Source organism: Trichomycterus rosablanca, chromosome 19 (genome assembly GCF_030014385.1).
Source record: "Trichomycterus rosablanca isolate fTriRos1 chromosome 19, fTriRos1.hap1, whole genome shotgun sequence".
NCBI classification, from domain to species: Eukaryota; Metazoa; Chordata; class Actinopteri; order Siluriformes; family Trichomycteridae; genus Trichomycterus; species Trichomycterus rosablanca.
Window position 1 is genome coordinate 23,571,183 of NC_086006.1, and position 21,855 is coordinate 23,593,037.

A 21,855-nucleotide genomic window follows, 5' to 3' on the forward strand; every position below is an offset into this window, starting at 1 on the left:
AGAAATTTATTGTCTGCCTGCAGAAAATGGCTAGACATCAAATAGCACTGACAGTCAAGGCTCAGTAGAGATTCAGTAGAATCCGAGACTCATACTAACCACAACAATAACAAGACAATTAATATCATGGCCAAGTCTAAAGAGTATGAAACCTTAATTAAAACAATTTTTGCTTCCAGATAAAGATTTTTTAGCATTAAACCGTTTCTGGAAGTACAGTTTTGACTAAACCTTTTGTGCATGTAGTGGATGATCCCACATCCAGATAACAGCAATAACAATTGGAATAAACGCTGTCAAGGCTTTTATCTCTCACCATCATTTAATCTCAAATAAAATTAACAAAGGTCTCACAAACCAAACAAAAGTATGCTAAATGTAAGTAAGTCTGACATGAACCTACTTATAACCAAACTCAGTTTGTTTGCTTAGATTGTTTTCTCAATTTAAATGTTTCTTAATTATTGCAGAAACTTGATTGACGCACTGCTGGAAAGCAGAACCCTCTCAGAGTCTTAAAAACTCTCATTCATAGTAATACTGACAACCAAATACATATATCAAATGATGTTTGGCAACTAACTGCCACAGTTTATATTTTTGGATGGTGTGCTGTTCTGCTTCCAAAATTAATGTGTTAAAAATCCCATCTATATAGCTGCACCTGATACACTAATACTGGAACAACACACACTATAATGATCAAAAAGTAAAGTTTAAGCTTTAAACCTACCCTATTTGCCTTAATGTAATAAGTTTGACTCTCTGGTGCATTTTAAGACTTGAATGATGTGCAGACAGCGTGGGAAATAAGAGGGTAGAATCCCTAGCTGGTGTAATTTTATTATGGTGCCAGCATGAAAGTACATGTATAAAAATATGATTCAGTAAAACACTTTAAATGTTCTGATAATTCCTCTGGGTTTATTTTGGTTTAGTGTTTCTTTGTGTGCTTTTCATTCCAGTCCTAGATTACAAACGATTTTCAAGGAGAAACTTATTCACAGTGGAATTTAGTCCAAAAGTAATGCAAGGGGGAAAATGTTCCCTGTAGATTCAAGAAAAAGAAATATATTAATTAAAAACTATTAAAAAGTCTCTAAAATCCAGCAGTATTAGTGTGGCAAACATTAATACAATGTTAGGCCTCTACAGTCAGTTACATTAACTCCAACAATATCATCTGTCTTTCTTTAAGAAAAATCACTGATGAATAAACAGAACAGATACAACGAAATGAAGAACCAAACATCCAGAGTGAGTAAAACGTTTCCACCAGCTGTGCGTTTGATAGAGTTTGTTCGGGCAGTAAACACAAACCTCATGATATTTCCATTCAGTATGTAAACAAAATGAACTAACAGTCACTGCATCAGTCAGCACAGCGTTTTGGGGTCTTTGAGCGCCTTGATGAAATTTTTGGGGACAATACCACGTCGCCCAGCAAATTCCCCAACAAACCATTCCTCATCCACATCCTCAAGATGGCATACTACATCTCCCATCTACAAACACACACACAATTTTTGTGGTCATTCACTAGAATCGACTTAATATCTATCAATTTATCTGCAGCATTTAAAGTAATTCAGCACTTAAAATGTCATCACATCCTGGAAAGCACATCCTTGCTCATATTAGAGAAAAGCAGAGACAGGCAGAACATGACAAATAATAAATGGAAAGGGTGATACATGACGAGCAAAAAAAGTATGATGCTTTTTAAATACAAAAAAAATTCAATATTTCTAATTACATATTAGATGTGCACTATATGGCCAAGTATTTTGACAGCTGACTGTGAATTTGTTGGACATCCCATTCCAAATCCATGGGCATTAATATGACCTCACAATACAAGACACTATGTAAAGGGTGGCAGAGAGAAAAACACTGCCAAATGAGTAATGTTCAATTTTGATCAATTTTATTATTTTATTAAATAATTAAAACTATGTTTTTACAAAATGTGTTGTTTTATTTAAGGCAATTACGTTTTACACCACTCTATATCAAAACATTTAAGTTCACTACAAAAATTGTTACAGTATGGTAGTGACTTACCTTAAGGAAGAGTTCATTCTCAGACTCAGGAGTGAAATCGTACAGTGCTGTGCCAGTCTGCCCATCTCCCACACACACATGTGGCGCTAAAAAGAAAAAAATAAGAGCAATAAAAACAGAAATCAGAGCAATAAGAACAGATTCCCTTACAATCTTCCATATTACTACTGTATAATGGTATATGCATCAATAACATTATCTATGTTATTAAGATCTAAACCAAACAAAGGCCAACTATTGGCTAACATCATGCTAGATTGTGTTAACATTTAATTCAGCACTTCAGTTTCAGATAATAAAATAACTGTTAAAATGGTATTGAAATTAAATTGATCAAATTAGACACCTCAAGTGATTTATGTATAAAAATGATTTATCAATTGGCTTTTACACTAATTCTACACACATGGTGTGTTTATGGTCAACCACATTAGAAGACAAGATTAGTCTGGGCAAATACATTGAAGGATTTATAGATGTAAAATCGATGATTTTGCGAAAAATAATCAAGCAGAAGCTCTTCGTACCAGGTGGTTTTGGTGTGGATTTTCTTGGTGGTGAAGGTTCTTTCTCAACTTCCTGTACAAAATTTAAAGGGAAGATCCCCGTCCGTCCTTTGAGGCTGCCACGACCCCACTCCTCATTTACAACTTCTATTAATGTGATAACGTCCCCTTCACATAACGACAGCTCGCCATCTTCACCTTCAAATTCAAACTGGGCCACAAACCTGAGAGGGAGCGAGCGAGCAGACGACATGGTTATGCATATTTGAATAAACCAATTGAGTGACATGTTGGTCAGTGTAAAAGCGAATGTAAAACCTGACACTGGTGTTCGAATCTGTCTGACACTCCTCCTTCGGTTCTTCCTTTGGCTCCTGACTCTGCTCACTGCTCACCTCGTCTAACACCAGGTCTTCATGTTGACTCTTCACCTCTACAGAACAGTTGTGTGTCTGTATGAAAGTAGGTTCATCATTGAGAATCAGAAGATCCTTTTTTTGCAGACAGATGAGAAATGACACAAAAACGTTCACCTGTTAAGGAGATGTTCCACTTTCCTCAATACATCAAACAATTACAAAACCATAAGCCAGGCATGCAGATGCTCATCACTGAACCACATCTGATGTTATATTAAACAGGAACTAAAACATATACTTTATTGCCACAATGGAATCTTGGTATATCAAATTATATGTGAAAGCGCCCTGGTTTCTCACACACATTATTCAATGTCCTTACAACACAACTATATTCCCAAACAAGATCTTACCATGTAGTCTCTGTAGAGAGGATGGCCTGGCTTTGGTCTGGGTGGTAGAGGTGGTCCTCGCTTTGGTACCCTGTACCCGGGGAGCTCACTGGTTGGAGCAGGTGACTGAGGGGACTCCACTGATTTGTTTATCTTGATTGGTGGAGGACGCAAAGGCAGCAGCTTACCCTCGCTAGGTCTACGGGTACACAGTACAGTCATTGTTTTTGGGTTATAACAGCAAAGAAACAAATGATTTGGAGAGTAAATGCTTTTTTTAAAGTAAGATTAAAGTTTAAGGTTAAAATGTTTGCTTCTAATGATTATTTGATTTTATACACTGATGCGCAAAACAGTAGGACCAACCGCTGAATATGCTGTCCAAACAGCACTGACCCGCCAAGACATGGACTCCATGATAGAAGTCCTTCAACTTCTGTATGTTGTGAAGTAAATCGTTCAACAATTTATCCTGGTGCCATACATATGTGCCCAGCTGCCCACATCTTTTATATGCCTCCAATTTCCATTTCAAATGCTTGCACACCCATTTTTCATACAGAAGGGTTCAATGCACTGTGTATTGTGACACATTCACTTCATCACCAGTATTAAAATGATTTGCCTTTGAACCACAGTCACTCTTCTGTTGGTCAGTACCAAGCACCATAGTATTTATGTCCTTTTTGTTGGTGGTGGATGGCTAGTTACTCCTGGAACCACAGTCAGTGGGTACGCACCCCAGCAGCCTGTGAGCACTCCTGGCTATTTCAGAGATAATTCAACAGAGTTGTCTTGCCAGAATAAACTGCCGTTATTTAAGTCGCTAAGGTTTGTTTTTTTTAATTGACCACATCTGCAGCATTTAATCAGCCCAACATTTAATATCTCCCTGTGCGTGGTTTGTACAACGGTTATGAAATTGTTATTTTTGGTGGACACAATACAAATAACAGGACATTAGCCTTACCTAGGAGGTAGTGAGGGGCCAGAAGTTGACACTTTGCAAAGGCTTACAGCGCTAACAGAATCCTAAAAACACACAAGCACAAACACACAAGATTAAACCAACATTCACTGAGCAAAAGCCCTTTCGTATTTACCCATTTCCCACGATTCAAAACAGTACATCTGACACTGAACAATACTATCTTACACTGCATTTCGACAAAAACACTATATGGTGAAAAGTATGTTGACAACACTTCAAATAATTGATTTAAGGTGTTTTTTCCTCATCTAAAAGGAAATTACCAAACTTGAAAACCTTTGTGGCAATAATTTGGCCTTTAGGTCCTTTTCTGTTCAAGCAAGACAGTACCCCTCGTGCACAAAAAAAAGGGCCTGCACAGAACCCTGGCCTCTACCTCAGTATTCACTTGTGAGATGACTGTTGACTGTTAGGCAGGTCTTCTCGTCCAGCATCAACACCTGACCCCACAAATGGTTGTTTGACTGAACAGACACATTTCCACAGAAACAAGCCAGAGTCTTGAAGGCCTTCTAGAAGGATGGACAAGCTATTTCACATTCATCCATATGGTTTTGGAATAGGATGTCCAACAAGATCCACATATTTTTAACCATAAAGTGTATATAGTGTGTTTATTACTGCTTCACATTCAACACTAATCAGTAAAAAAAAACATTTAAACAAAAACACAAAAACCTTTCAGCAGCAGATACATGTCCACTGTTTGTTGTGTGAATATTTTACCTGTGAATGAGCGTGTGATAGGGTTGGAGGCCTCCTTTGAAGCGGGGGCTTGGCTGGACCTGAACAAATTAAACAGCAAACAACATTTAACAAGCCTGAACTATTTCTGTATGGCCCAGACACTGAAGCACTTTTAGTTTAGAAATAAAGTCATAGTTCAGCTGCTAAATGTACCAACTAGGAGACAAATTCTGCACATTTTTTTTAACTGATTCGTGACAGTCATTAGTCGATGGTTATATGAGAATTGACAAACAAACAGCATCCCATCAAAATAATAAAACACCTGACTAAGCTTCATACCAACAAGTATCTAGGCTTCCTGATTTAAAAAACAGTGTAATATAGCACATGTGGCAGTAATACAGAAGAGTAAGAAACAAACACAAATTTTGCAAAATGTGAAAAAAAAAAAAAATTTTTACATCACTGGAAATACAAACCAGACACACTCACATTTTCGACTGGCTCTGTTGGGTGGAGTGATTGCTACAGGCTTTTCAGGAGCATCTAAAGATGAGTATTTGCCCCGATCTTTGAAGGACACTGCTGCAGATCGATGAGCAGGAGGCTCCTCTTCTGTCTGGGTGGGAGTTGTAGACCTGATGGCTGCTGGTGGAGGTCTGGGGGGTGGTGGAAGTCGGCTCAGCTTGGTTCGATTCCCCCGATCCTGGGATGTTGGGGATTTGTTCAAGATAGGTCTGGGGGCTGGAACTGGAGGGCTCAATATCTGGTTATCATGTTCTGAGGTGCATTTGGTCACCTGTACTGCCTGTGTAAGGTTAGAAGGTTTTGGTAAAACAGAGGGTTTTGGGGGTTTAGTTCTTGGTCTTGGGTTTGGTCTTATTAAGGGGTCCATAGGTTGGGATGCGACAGGGGAAATGATGACTTGCTCCTCCGCACTCGTGTTACTTTTGTCATGCTGGTCACCTTCTTCCTCACAACTGAAAGCAGCCAGCAGTTCCTGGAGGTACTTATTAGATGAACAGTCAGAGGATGTGTCAGCAAATCCATCAAAAATGTTCTCTGCATCATCTTTTAAGCGCACCAAGGTTTGAACTTTGACATCCCTCGTTGTTTCCTGAGCCACAACCTCATTGTGAATAACTGGCTGCAAGACAGTTTTGGAGCGAGGGTGCGGCCTCGGGCATGCTTCTGGCTTTACTTGGCATTGTAATGAAGAACTGTGTGTAACTTGGGAAGAGTTGATGAGGAAAGGGGTCAAAGGGTTCAGGGATGCAAGATCAACAACATTACTGGCATCAGTCTGTTTATCAGATCGCTCTGACAGAGCTTCACTCAGGATGTCACTGCTGGGACGTTGTGTTGGAATGTGAGTGGAAGAGGGTTGGTCATCCAGTTCGATCAGAGTCTGTGTGTATACAGGGGCAGGATCAGCAGGTTTGGGAGTTAAAGGGAGGGACGGACGTGGTGGTTTTGGGGGCGGACGCACTACAAACAAAACAAAACAGAAACATGTTTTGTTTAAGCCAAAATGGACTAAAAGTCACATTAGCATATTTTTCATGTATATACCAAAATACAGTGGGGTGATTGCCTCCATTATTGCATATCTGCCCATTAAATGGTTTTAGATTATCAATGTAACCATGATATTACACAACAGAAACACAATCAAGAGCTTTCCAAAATTTAACTGGTAAGTCTAATCAGTCCTGTACAATATAAATCTCACTAATCTTGACCCTTAACATCAAAATCAAGCACTTGATGCATTTGCTAAGACACTACACCATCATGTTAAAATAACTAGACATTTATCAGTTTGGAAAGGACTGCAAAGGCTCTAGGACTTCACCAAACCATGATGAGAGCCATTTCCTCTAAAAGAACAAAATTGGGAACAGTGGTGATTCTCTTTAGTAGGGCTGGCCTGCTACAATTTCAATGACAATCAAGAAGACCACAAACTTTTTAGGTAATGTTTTGTCAACAGACAAATCAAATTCAAAACATCTAGGGATGCTTAGATGGTGCAGCAGTCTAATGCAGTAGCCCACGGTGGCAGAGACCAGAGTTTAAGGCAAACATGCCACCTTACTGGTCAGGTGCTTTACAGACACAATTAGCTGGGTCCAAGGCATGGAGGGCCATATGGGGAATTCCATCCTTGGCTCTACAATAGTGACTCCTACTGTCTTTTCAAGCAAGTAGAGTGTAAATGTAAACTGGATGTATTTAAACTATAAAAAATAGTATTGTAATGGTATTGGGAGGGGTCTGGGTTTGCTTTGTTGTGTCAGAACCTTGGTGACTTGCTGTTATAAAAAAAAAAAAATTATACTCTTCCACAGAAGATTCTTGAGAAGAATGGAAGCTGAAGCTAAGGAGTAATTGGCTTATTGGGTCTCAAAGAACTTTGCCCATCAGTAGGTGTCCCCATCCCATCCCATCCCCCCATGATGTGGTGAGTGAGTAGGTAAATCCTATTTTGCAATCCTCTCTGACTAAAATAAAAAAAAATAAGGTTCTGAAACATATAATCAGCTAAACCAGTTAGCCTGAACCTTGGCCAGGTTGTCATGTCAAACCTCAACAAACTGTTCAGGAGTGCAATAAAATTTCTTATCACAGACACAGTTCTTGATGAAAATTTAAGTAAAAATTGCAAAGAGTTACAGCTAAAATGCTACATCAGCCAGATTATATTATATTGTATTGTTTTTTTTAACAGGCTGTGTGCTCATTATTGATAACAGCAGTGATCTTAAATAAGTCAAATCAACAGAACAATTACAGGCTCTTTTTTATTTCTATGTAAAGCAGCTCTTAAAACTTTAAATTCTCAGTAAAAATTGTAAACTTGCAGATCGATCTTGTTTCCTAAAACAGTTCACTCACTACAATTCTATAAATAACTCCAACCAAACTTGTTTTAACATTATTAGACCCTCTGGCTACATTCACACAGCAGATACTTTTTTACTTACTCGGGAGTTTGGTGTGGCTCTGTTGGTCAGCCGACTCTGTGTCAGTCTGTGTGGAGATGGTGGAGGTCATGCGTGGAGTGGTGGGTAAGGAGGTCAAGGAAGAACAGGAGGACGAGGCAGAGACAGAGGAGGTGGAAACATTCTGTTCCCGACTCTTTTCTCTGATCACCTGTTCATACGAGGGTGGTGGGAGCTGGGTGGGGGAAAAAAACGGTAATTAAAACACATCACAATGTAAAAGACAGGAAACGTAAATGCCTGAAGTACCTTTAGGCTACAGGGTATATATAGGCATAGGGTAATTGTATATATTCAAATTCTGGCAATGTAATAAGGAAATACAATAGTAACTTTACAAAAATCTAATGATGAATTAGCATCAAGTTAAACACCCAGGTAGAACTCGGTAAAACCAAACTTCTCACCTGTACTGTAACTCTGCTAGTCCAGGATGGTTGTGCAGGAGGGGGTGGTGGAGGGGAAAATGCCCCTGAAGCTGCTTGAAACCAGGTGTTTGTAGCTAGTGGTTCAGCTGCAACAATGGTGATCTCTGGACGACTGCAGCGTAAAAAATAAAATTATTAGCAAATAGCTCCTAACGGATTTTTCCTTTTTTCCATTACATTACATCAACCGCATTATCCTGATCCGGGTCACAGCAGGTCTGGCTCTACCGAAAAACACAGGGCACAAGGAAGAAACACCCAGGACATCCATTACAGGCTTCGGCCATCCCCCCTACATCCTGGTCACAGCCAATCATGTCTGTGTGAACACCCTGGCTGGCTGATAGCGCCCCAAACCCTGGTCTCAGCAGCGGCGAGTTAGCATAGCATAATAGACCACTCCACCCACCAAAAGCCTAGCCTGTCACACTATATGAAATTATAGGAAGAAATCTTGACCAGTTGGCACACAATATCATGTGCACCCAGTATCAGATTAGATAGCAAAATTCAACAACAACCGTTTGTTTGGTGCAGTTCAGGGCTGGGTATAAAAAAGTACATGAAATGCTCATTTCAAAGAGAACATGAGGTAAAAAGGATTTTTTTTCCATTTATTAGCATTTGTACCAGCTGTTCTGCCACTGTAAGAAGGGTCAGGCTAAAACATGTTCACTGGTATGGATTAATGGAAGCAATTAAGTTTTTTAACCAATATTATTTCATATATAAGATCTTAGCATTCCATACATTATAGTTTTGGGTCCTCTGCCCTCCTCATATTGGTGGTTTTCAGATGAACCATGTAACAGAGTTTGACACTGCCAGAACTTAATAAACCAGCATATTAAGTTTAATAATGAAGTAAACTCAGTACTGCAAACCACATTCATAACATTCAAACCCCACAAAAAAACCATATGATCATACACAAACTAAACTAATGTGATACAATGGTAGTTTAGCTCTGTTATCTAAAGGTAAAGAACAAATGAAGTGATTACTCACCGTCTTTCTCGGTTTTGTTCAGGTGGAACAGTTCTGGTCGATGCTAAAGAGATTTTATAAGAAAACAAAACAAACAAAAAAATCAGAGGAGATGAAAAAAACCTGCAACAAAAATACAACCATCACAAAACAAAAGGGAAATAAACGTACTTCTTTTGATTGCTGCCCGGATAGAAGAGAGAGCTCCTTGAGTGCTAAAACAGAAAGAAAATGTTCATGTTCATGTTCTGTCCAACCCCTCTTTTCGGAAAGTTTATAATGCATTTCGGGTCAGTAAAAGAACTTGCATACTCTTGTTCCAGCTGTGACTCAGTTATGAACAGCAGCACTTATTTCCTGGCAGAGGTTTGGACTTGCACAAAGTGTTTCAAAAAATGTTCCATGAAAGAGCAACCACACACACAAATGCTACATTTCTACAAAAATAACCTTGGAACAGTACAGCAATGACTTTTAAAACTGTACTTAACATGTTTTCATATAACATTACCTTATTAAACCTTATTAAATTGATACATTTTTGTAAATGTACTATTTTTCAGCTGCTCCTGTATTCAGGGGTAACTATAACAGATCGTTCTGGTCCAAATACCAGATTTAGAATAGATTTTTATGTGAGATGCCCCTCCTCATGTACCTTTTCTATTTTTTCCGGGCTTCAGTTCAGCATTGAGAAGACACTGAAAAGTGCACCTCCAAGTGGCTGGGCTGGGCTGCCCTCCCCCAATCATATACGTTCAGAAGCCTGACCATTTTTGGGAGATGAAACAGGTAAACAAGTAAAATTGGTAACAGGTGATGCTGTCATGATTGGGCCCACACCCAACGTTCATGAATAGCTTATTTCTTACTAGCAAGGAAGAGCTAAGAATAGAATAGAATGCCTTTATTTGTCATATATACATATACAGATAAACAGTACAACTGCATTTTTTCTTCGCGTATCCTAGCTTGTTTGGAAGCTGGGGTCAGAGCACTGGGGTCACCCTGGAGCAGAAAGGGGTTAAGGGCCTTGCTCAAGGGCCCAACAGTGGCTGAACTGCAGAGCTGGGATACAAACTCTTAACCTTTCAGTTGATAGCCCAAAGCTCCTACTAGACTACCACTGTCCCAAAGTGCTTATGTGACAAACTACATAAGCAAATAGTCCACTGTTAAAAACATCGTTTCTTATTAATGCTGAGGGGTAAACACAGTGGATTTAGAAAGTATTCAGACCCCTTGTTTACTAGCCCAGTACCTTAACTGCTGAGCTAACACTGCCCGGGAACATCCAGGAAAAAAGGCCCAAGTCAGGGACATAAAAAACATTAATCTTTTATAGTGGTCAACAGAGGGTCAGTGCTGTTTCTAGTGTTCAACAAGATAACTGATATAATGCTCATTTTGGATTGACATAAATATGAAGTCTAATTAAATTTTTTCCATTTGTTACATTATTAATCATAAACATACCTTTTTCTATTTCTTTGCTTAATTAAATATATTGGACAAAGAATTAAAAATGTACAAATGCCACATGTTATTTTTTAATATTTTAAATTAACACTAATTCAGTATATAAATAGAACAGAATATGCTAAAATAAATAACTTTTTTTACTTAGATATACAGTAAAGCATTTATTTAGGAATGGCCACAATTTGAAAGTCTTTTTAACATTAAAAAAAATCAGCTGTAGAAAAGCAGATGGACGAACTAAAATATCACCCATCTTGAACTTTGTTAATAAAAACTATAATTATAAAATATTTATAAAAATACTTGTTTATTTTTACACATATAAACAAGTATTTTTAGCACAGAAAAAACAGGTTGGGCAGAAGTGGCTAACATGACTCCATTTTTAGATTCTTACATTGCTAATAAGAGCGTGAGACTCAAGCTGAGGGCTTTAATGACAGATCTTTAACAGAGAACTTTGGATTTGGTTCAAACCCCTAAATAAGCTTCAGCACGTAAACACATCTGCAAGCCAAAACCCTGAAAAAACTATAAATAGTGAAGGCACGATTCATAACTGCACAACAGGATTATGTCTTTTGTGCTCCTGGACTTTCCTCTTACCTGAGGCGTTGTTCAGGCTTGTTCCTCTCCGCTCGCTCTGCAAAACACACAGACGTCAGAACCGCAACCCCACATTGAGATCATACTCTCACTTACAGTGTATCACAAAAGTGAGTACACCCCTCACATTTCTGCAGATATTTAAGTATATCTTTTCATGGGACAACACTGACAAAATGACACTTTGACACAATGAAAAGTAGTCTGTGTGCAGCTTATATAACAGTGTAAATTTATTCTTCCCTTAAAATAACTCAATATACAGCCATTAATGTCTAAACCACCGGCAACAAAAGTGAGTACACCCCTAAGTGAAAGTTCCTGAAGTGTCAATATTTTGTGTGGCCACCATTATTTCCCAGAACTGCCTTAACTCTCCTGGGCATGGAGTTTACCAGAGCTTCACAGGTTGCCACTGGAATGCTTTTCCACTCCTCCATGACGACATCATGGAGCTGGCGGATATTCGAGACTTTGCGCTCCTCCACCTTCCGCTTGAGGATGCCCCAAAGATGTTCTATTGGGTTTAGGTCTGGAGACATGCTTGGCCAGTCCATCACCTTTACCCTCAGCCTCTTCAATAAAGCAGTGGTCGTCTTAGAGGTGTGTTTGGGGTCATTATCATGCTGGAACACTGCCCTGCGACCCAGTTTCCGGAGGGAGGGGATCATGCTCTGCTTCAGTATTTCACAGTACATATTGGAGTTCATGTGTCCCTCAATGAAATGTAACTCCCCAACACCTGCTGCACTCATGCAGCCCCAGACCATGGCATTCCCACCACCATGCTTGACTGTAGGCATGACACACTTATCTTTGTACTCCTCACCTGATTGCCGCCACACATGCTTGAGACCATCTGAACCAAACAAATTAATCTTGGTCTCATCAGACCATAGGACATGGTTCCAGTAATCCATGTCCTTTGTTGACATGTCTTCAGCAAACTGTTTGCGGGCTTTCTTGTGTAGAGACTTCAGAAGAGGCTTCCTTATGGGGTGACAGCCATGCAGACCAATTTGATGTAGTGTGCGGCGTATGGTCTGAGCACTGACAGGCTGACCCCCCACCTTTTCAATCTCTGCAGCAATGCTGACAGCACTCCTGCGCCTATCTTTCAAAGACAGCAGTTGGATGTGACGCTGAGCACGTGCACTCAGCTTCTTTGGACGACCAACGCGAGGTCTGTTCTGAGTGGACCCTGCTCTTTTAAAACGCTGGATGATCTTGGCCACTGTGCTGCAGCTCAGTTTCAGGGTGTTGGCAATCTTCTTGTAGCCTTGGCCATCTTCATGTAGCGCAACAATTCGTCTTTTAAGATCCTCAGAGAGTTCTTTGCCATGAGGTGCCATGTTGGAGCTTTCAGTGACCAGTATGAGAGAGTGTGAGAGCTGTACTACTAAATTGAACACACCTGCTCCCTATGCACACCTGAGACCTAGTAACACTAACAAATCACATGACATTTTGGAGGGAAAATGACAAGCAGTGCTCAATTTGGACATTTAGGGGTGTAGTCTCTTAGGGGTGTACTCACTTTTGTTGCCGGTGGTTTAGACATTAATGGCTGTATATTGAGTTATTTTGAGGGAAGAATAAATTTACACTGTTATATAAGCTGCACACAGACTACTTTTCATTGTGTCAAAGTGTCATTTTGTCAGTGTTGTCCCATGAAAAGATATACTTAAATATCTGCAGAAATGTGAGGGGTGTACTCACTTTTGTGATACACTGTACATGTTGTCTACTCAGAAAACCTGAGTAATCAGTTTAATACCTTCATGGCTTAGACAGAACTGCAGTAATAAACAAAGCTGACCGCAATGTAAAAATGACCAACATGGTTACAAAACAACATGATTTCATAGGCCTGATCAAATAAAATGGTGTGCAAAACTAATAACAACATTTATGACTGCTTCTGTTGTATATTTTAGAAAGCCCCTGGCTGATCTCCAAACCCTCTGGAGATGAAATGATGGTAACGATGATAATGATAGGCCAGTATGGGAATGTTTTGCTTGCTTTAGGAACATATTTCTGTTATCATGGGAACAGTTAATTCCTCTCTATCAGACAATTCTGAAAAGAATGTAAGGTCAGCTGTGAGCTGAAGCTGGGACATACATTCATTATAATGGTATTAGTCACAAAAGCAAGTTTACATTGGTGATTAAAAAACTGAATTACAGTTTCCATTGTGGACTTTATCCATCGCCCCCTCAGACGCAGCCAATCGTGTCTGTGTTTACACCCTAGCAGACTTCTAGCACTGCTGAGATTTGAACCTGGATCTTAGCTGTGTTGGGTTAGCGTAATAGACCACTGCACCACTTGAGCATCCACTTCAAGATAAATGACATCCTAAACACTAAGAATATTGTGGGCAGTCTTGCTCCTTTAACAGTGACCAGACTGGTGTGGGTTTTTTTCCACTGCATTTTTGAATCAACAGAATTCACCAACTAGCAATGAATAAATATCCACTTTGAGGCCAAAAGTATGTTGACACCCCTTTAAATGAACAAATTCAATTGTTTCAGCCACAGCCATTGCTAACAATTATGACCACACCATAATTTGTCAAAGCCTTTCTAACAGAGTAAAGTCTGTAAAAGCTGCAATTCATTACATCAATGGTTTTGAAATTGAATTCACAAGCTCATGGTCAGGAGTCCACATACTTTTGGCGATTTAGTGTACTTCTTTGTACAAATGACTGGGTAAAATATACATACATTCACCATTATACCAACACTGGATAGATCCTTACTTTGTTCTCAGAACAGCCTTAATCTCTGTGGTATGAATTCTACAAGGTGTTGGTGTGGATTGGTCAGTTTGGTCAATTGAAGTACACTAAACCTTTTGTCCTGTTTATGGAAGTAGTTGAGATTTGTGCTTTGTGACATGGCTTATTATGTTGAAAGTATTTAAAATCAAATTATAAAATGAAACAAAAATTGCCCCAAAAGAGATGGACAGTGTCACAGTAGGTCCAGCACACCCTGAAAACACTGGGTACAACAGAAAGGCCCAAGCAGAACTGGATTTTCTTTGACTAGTGGCTCCTGTCACATGACCCAGTGTTTTTCCTCTCTCAGCTCATAACTGTAAGCCTGACTGATTCTATAAGAAACGTGTGTTTTACAAACCCTCATGATGACCTCAGCCAAACATGACTAAACCAAACGAGTAAGATGATTACAGCTTTCTTATTCAGGTAGAACTGTAATTAGATGTTTGATGGTGTCTGTGACTGGCAAACCTCTGATTATTGTCAAGCAAGTGTGTAGGGCTCACCACCATTGCTCCCATTCCGCACAGCACTGACAAATCCTCCCACCGCAAACAAGACACGGGTCAGCCAAAATCCTAACGCTTATTATAAAATGCCTATTTTTTTACCTATGATTTCAGTAGGTGGTTGTAATATGCTTCTGAGAACCTAACACAAAAAACTACAGCTAAAAAACAAAGTATAGTAAAAAGATCCAAAAACGGCTGGTGGCTGGTGCTCAGACGGCATAATGCGCTTGCCCACTATCGCTGGGATCTTGAGCTCTCAAGTTAAAATCTCAGCTGTGCCTTTATCCTGGAGGGTGATTTACAGGCACAACTGGACTTAGCTGATAAGGAACAAAGGTCCTCTTGGTTTCTGATTGTTGCTGCAAATCTGTAACTCTATGTAAATGCTACGGCTCTCTTTAAGACTCCACCTCTGGCAGGTGAAAAGAAGCAGTCAGCGACTGCATGTATGTTGGAAAGAGTGTGATAAAAGTCTGTGACTCTTTTTGGTCAGGACTGGGGTGGTGCAAGTAGCAGAGGAGTTAATATTGAGGAATTAATAATTAATATTAAGGAACTGGTAGGAAAAGGAAAAATGTCAAAAAATTTAGATAGCATGATATAGTAGGCTATTGTTATATGTGCTTCAAGGGATTAAGTGATGAAACAAACTAATTTTTTAATTACAACAGTAATTACAAATGAGAAAGTCACATTATAATAAGCAGCTGGTTAGGTTATCATTGACAGTTAAGTTCTCAGGGACAAACTATTAAACGTTAAACAAAAAAACTAAACACTAAACTCTCCTGTCAGAACAAATTATTCTGCAAGTGAAAAGTTCATAAACCCACAAGAATTTACAACATGTTCTCAGACACTTGATAGCAAAGGTAAGGAAAAAGTTATCATAAACTTTTCTACTAAACACTGGATGACCCAAGGCCAGCAAGAACAATAGTTATACTTATAAGAATAAGCAATGAACTGCACTGAAATCTGTTTCTACACCCAACATCAGACTCCTTTGCTATAAACAAACGAAACCAAAACAAGAAATGAGAAATTACAACTGTGGTCAAATAAAACAAAAATAGAAGACACTGACAGTCATTCAGGTCATGTTTATAAAATACAGTCTTGTGTGTACAGACTCCAAAACACCATACACAATGAAGTATGGAGGTGGGAGCATTACGTGAGGTTGCTTCCTTGCAAAATGTACCAGAGCAATAATTTTATCATCTGAGTAACTTTATCTGGAGATTTCAACAAGACAACAAGGCCAAACAAAGCCAAATAGCTAATGACCAACAATCCCTTACATTATATATGTTGAGCACCACATAGTATCTGGTGCTCACCACATAGTATCTGGCGCTCACCACATAGTATCTGGCGCTCACCACATAGTATCTGGTGCTCACCACATAGTATCTGGTGCTCACCACACAGTATCTGGTGCTCACCACTTAGTATCTGGTGCTCACCACATTATATCTGTTGAGCACCACACAGTATCTGGTGCTCACCACTTAGTATCTGGTGCTCACCACATTATATCTGTTGAGCACCACACAGTATCTGGTGCTCACCACTTAGTATCTGGTGCTCACCACATTATATCTGTTGAGCACCACTTAGTATCTGGTGCTCACCACATTATATCTGTTGAGCACCACTTAGTATCTGGTGCTCACCACATTATATATGTTAAGCACCTCTTAGTATCTGGTGCTCACTACTTAGTATCTGGTGCTCACCACTTAGTATCTGGTGCTCACCACTTAGTATCTGGTGCTCACCACATTATATCTGTTGAGCACCACTTAGTATCTGGTGCTCACCACATTATATCTGTTGAGCACCGCATAGTATCTGGTGCTCACCACTTTTTTACGTCAGGGGCTCTGTAAAAACCTGACTGGAATATCCAACAAATGTATGTAAACTGTTGACTTGTGCATTGTGTTATATCTGACAGTCATCTAAAAAGGTTTAATGTATCAAACGTGAAGAAAACATATCAATATTTGTATTTTAATATTACTTTTTGTTTAGTAAACTACTGAGTAATATCGCGATACTTGTCACGTATTGTAAAATGTCCTCAAGTATCGCGATATTTACCATATCGTCCACCTGTTTCTGTTTCCTAAAAAAAGAGGCACTTTGTTTCAGATGTATAAACTATATAAAGAAAATTAAAGCCCTTAATATGTTAGTTTACTTAAAAACAGACTGTACTGAAGCAGTTGAAGCACATTTGTGTTGTTATGTTGGATGACTGGGACAGTAAGGGCAGTTAAGGACCGATAATAATAAATCACCTGTAGCTGCGCTGCTGGATCTGGGGTTTCTCCTCGCAGCTCCGCTGTTCTCCCGCAGACTCTCGTCTTCCTCCCCGCTTCTTGCTTCAGCCATGCCAGCGTCCAGCTGCACACAATCGATCAATCCCTTCTTTTATTTATTTGACTGATCCCGGTATCCTCAAAGCAGCCTTTCCTTCCCCGTCCAGTATTATTACCGTGAAAACAGCCAGACAGAGAGAGAGAAAGTACCGACTCCCAAAATAACTCCGCACAACTCTCGATCCTCTTTAAATCCCGATATAAACCGATCCGCCCGGGCCTCTCTTTATCATGGTGCTGAGCAGAATTAAACAATGTAGTTCATTATGTACAAACTACACCAGGCTCCAATAACTTCAGCCCGACCAGCTCGATACGTTCTCACGTCACTGCGTCAACAGGAAGTTCCTCCGTCCATGTAGAACAGATCCAGCTTCAGGGAGGCGCCAGAGCTCGCTGTTCCAGTTCTGTAAATACTCCTACAAACTTTCACATTTCACTTCTAACCCCAAAGAGTCCTAAACACATATTAATGCTTTATGATCTGAAAGTGGAAACAGTTTTATGTAGACACATGTTGGGCCCTTGAGAAAGGCCCTTAACCCTCGACTGCTTAGACAATATACTGTCACAGTACTGTACATCACTTTGGATAAAAGCACACACACACACACACACACACACACACACACACACACACACACACACACACACACACACACACACACACACACACACGCCCTCGAGCAAGGCCCTTTAAACTTTAATAGCTTGGACAATTTATACTGTCACAGTACTTATTGGGACAGTGGTAGCCTAGTGTGTAGAGCTTTGGGCTAACAACCGGAAGATTGGCGGTTCAAATTCAGGCTCTGCTATGCAGCTACTGTTGGGTCCTTGAGCAAGACCCTTAACCCTGTCTGCTCCAGGGGTGCCCTACGATGGCTGACCCTGCGCTCTGACCCCAGCTTCCAAACAAGCTGGCATATGCGAAGAAAGAATTTAATTGTACTGTACATCTGTATATGTATATATGACAAATAAAGTTTATCTTCTTCTTCTTACTATAAATCGCTTTGGATAACAGTGTCTGCTAAATGCCAAAAATGTAAATGAAGCTGAAAAATTGTGGTCCTTGGAGTCCTTGGGGTTTGTGATGTGCTGGTAGGAGATCCACAAATTTTTCTAAACCATAATTAATGTTAAAGTAAGTCTGCAGAAACTTGATCTCTGACATTAGGCAGTGCACATATTACTTGATAATAATAAACTAGGGCAGACACACCCTTCCAGTTGATAGCACAGAGCTCTACTCAATAGACTACCATTGTTCCTTAATGCTTGAGTTTGTGAAGCCAAATCAACAAACAGAAAAATACATAGATCTGCCAGATAGAACGTATTTTTTATTAGCCATTAGAAACTGTATAATAAATAGCATCAAAGAAAATTTGTAGAAAATTCTTATAATTTTTTCATTTAATAAGTCTTGATTTTAGAAACACTGCAGGCCCAAAAGGTATGTGGACACCCTTTATAATTATTGACTTTAGGTGTTTCAGTCAGAAACAATATTAACAGATGTATAAAATGAATTATATAGGATTGGAGGCTGTTATAGCTGCAAAAGGGGAAGTGGAACAATTTGGAATGGTTTTGGTAGCGGTCCAATAAGCCTATAGCCAGGTGGCCACATAGTGTACCATAACAGTCTTGGGATTTTAATTTTAGCTGTTTTTTTTTCCTGTGACTGAACTTCTTTACCAAGACATGGGCTTAAAAGAGTGGACATGATAAAGATTGAATGAAATTTGACAAAGAAAAGTCAGATAGACATGGGCAGGGCGTCTTTCTTACTCAGCAAAGTCTATACCAGAAAGGTTTAAAGCTCAGGTTTAAAGATATGTCTTTGACAGCTGCATTTATTTTGACTTGCTTGTCTAAAACGATTACATGCCTGGGACTGAGCCGAGTAGTTTTTTCTTGTAATAAGAAGCTACCGCCAACTAGTGGACACATTGCACGGCGTATGCAAATTCCAAGCTGGACTGTCATATTTGCCTTTTACTAACTCTGCTGTGAAGGTCTAACAGATGCAGTGGGATGCAGAGATGGTTGTTCGTCCAACAAGTTCTCCCTCCCATTTACACTCATGACATTTGGAGCTCTTTTAGAGTTGGATTTCTTTCTTACCTTTCTGACTATGGTCCCTCTTGTTAACTTTACTTGAGTTCAAGGTTGTGCCTAGATTCTTTCATTTTACAATTATTAAGCCCACTAAAAACTCTTAAATATTATCTTATATCCTTTCCACAGTTGGAACATGAATATCTAGAGACTTCATGGCTTGGTTTTTGTTTTGAAATGGTGTAAATTGTTGGCCGTTATTGACTCTAATATGAGCCTTTCCAAACTGTTCAATCAATTCAGATTGCAGTGGGTGGACCCTAATAATCTTAAAAATAATTTAATTATACAGGATGGACCTCGTCACAATTTAAAGTGCCACAGCAGAGGGTTTGAATACTTTTTTGCGAATCAGAGATTTTCAATTTAATAAAAAAACTCATGCTAATCAAAACATGCTGTCACTCTGTCTTTATGGGTGATTGTGTAGGTTGGTAGATACAATGTTCATCATATTCATTCAAAATTAAATCATTAATGCAATAACGTATGCAAAAAGTTGGAATGCATTTTCGGCAGTCGTTTCTTACATGCTAACTTTTGAGTTTAATTTCAGCATTTTATTGTCAGTTTGAAATTGCCTGTAACTCATCAACTGACTGATTTAATATGCATTTTAATTATTAAGTGAACACGTCCAGCTTCTACAATATGCGTTTAGGTGTTCCTAAAGTGGCCGTTGTGTGTTTTTAATTGTCCCTGCTACAGGACTGATTTGTAACCAATTCCAGATTTTACATGTAGTGTAATGTAGTGTAGTATGCTATGGTGCAGTCATGATTGAAGTCATGTTGAGTAAGTGCACTAATGTAGGACAAGCCATAGGGCAGTTGTAGCAGGTAAGGTACTGGACTAACTGGTTCAAGCCCAGTTCCACCACTGCCAGGTAGCTGCTGTTGGTCTCTTGAGCAAAGCCCTGAACCCTCAATTGCTCAGACTGTATACTGTAACTGTAATGTAAGTCGCTTTGAATAAAATGTCCGAAAATGTAAATGTAATCAAGCTGTCATCATGTCTAGACTAGTGTATAGGGCTGTTGTAGCCTTGCAGGTAGAAACTGGACTAGAAATCGAAAGGTCGCTGCATGGTTCAAGCCCCACAACTGCCAGGTTGACACTGCTGGGCCCTTGAGCAAGGCCCTTAGCCCTCAATATACTATAAAAGCGTCTGCTAAATGTAAGTATAAATGTAAGAAGCAGTTGGAGGGAGCTGGTTGGAGGCTCACCAGTCTGTTTACTGTGTGAATGTAAATTAGGGGCGGGGCTTAAAGCAAATCCTGCACGCACCTTGTGAGCGCGCGACAGATGAGAAGGGGGATTATCCAGCGTGTCCCAAATAAACACTAAATTCAATCTGAGCTTTTACATTTTAACAAAGCTTTGTTTTTACCGCGATTAATTTGAAGACACCTGAACTTTGAATAAGTGGCTGGATTTCAAAAGAGTTTAAAGAGTCTTTTCACAGTGAGGAACAGTTCAGATGGAGCAGGTAAGAATTGTAACGGATTCACTTTTGCCTCGAGCTGGACGCTTGTATTCAGTTAAACAGCGTCTTTCTGCTCCTCTAATTCATGTTACAACAGGACCGTGTGTGTGTGTGTGTGTGTGTGTGTGTGTGTGTGTGTGTGTGTGTGTGTGTGTGTGTGTGTGTGTGTGTAGTACAAGTAAAAGTACAAGTAGTGAAAGTGTATAGATACAGTTTAAATCAAAGGGACACCCATTGCAGGTACCTTAAAACTCAACGTCAGTTGGTTCTGGGTCTGGTGCTGAGTTTAAAAGGCGTTGAGTTTCAAGGTATTTTTTTTCCCTTAAGAATGTATGGGAAACATGTTAATGTGTTACATGGTCCTGTGGAGCTGCATATATTTTATTCTTATGTAAAATAATGGGGTTGTTTTTGATGCTTATACACAAAACCCACAAATCTAATATAAAAACACTGAAATAAAAAGCTGATTCTTTCAATTTCTCAGACCCCGAGCTGTAACACAAGTTTAAAAGTGAAACAGTGTGGAAAATCCAGATAAACACAGATACATGTGGACGCTTTAAGAGTAAATCTGAAGGTTATTCCACACAAATGCAGTTTCGTCTCATATGCACACTTTGATGATGTTTTACCACACCGCTCAAGCCGAATGCTGAATTTGAATGCTGTTTTTTTTCTTAAAAGAAGTGTCTTCTATCCCCTGAAATATCTGAAACTCAGTTCCCTTTGTTGAGAAATTTGTACCCTTAAACTCAACATTTCCTTAAACACAGCCTTAGCTTAAATCTTTATAAAGCCTGACAGATTATTATGTGATAGTAGACTGTTATTGAATTAGAAGTACTGCTGTTGGAGCTGTGAAGCAGTATCAATTTGTTTAAAGTTTTGCCTTTTACTGTTCTGGGGTGTAATATTTTAATTTTTAGACACTTATTTACTGTAGTAGTTTGGTCAGTACAGTTATCAGATTAACATATACATGATATAATAATAAACAACACCCTGTATTAATAATAATAATGACAATA

At 39.3% G+C, this 21,855-nt stretch overlaps 1 protein-coding gene across 2 annotated transcripts; it reads right to left on the bottom strand.

Annotated features, from left to right (window-relative positions):
• Nucleotides 1–902: 902 nt before the first annotated feature.
• On the bottom strand, nucleotides 903–17,476 carry wu:fy63c09 (uncharacterized protein LOC797544 homolog). Of its 2 annotated transcripts, none has more exons than XM_063015965.1 (14): nucleotides 17,132–17,476; nucleotides 11,511–11,547; nucleotides 9,594–9,637; nucleotides 9,444–9,486; nucleotides 8,415–8,547; nucleotides 7,990–8,182; nucleotides 5,495–6,490; nucleotides 5,039–5,097; nucleotides 4,292–4,353; nucleotides 3,343–3,520; nucleotides 2,889–3,022; nucleotides 2,592–2,794; nucleotides 2,065–2,150; nucleotides 903–1,505 (listed from the first exon to the last, which is right to left on the bottom strand). In XM_063015965.1, the coding sequence occupies exons 1-14, from the start codon at nucleotides 17,223–17,225 to the stop codon at nucleotides 1,377–1,379; spliced, it is 2,391 nt and encodes a 796-aa protein (XP_062872035.1). In that variant the 5' UTR covers nucleotides 17,226–17,476; the 3' UTR covers nucleotides 903–1,376. The 2 variants fall into 2 exon arrangements, with proteins under 2 accessions (XP_062872035.1, XP_062872034.1); XM_063015964.1 differs by having other exon boundaries at nucleotides 2,889–3,061.
• Nucleotides 17,477–21,855: the final 4,379 nt, after the last annotated feature.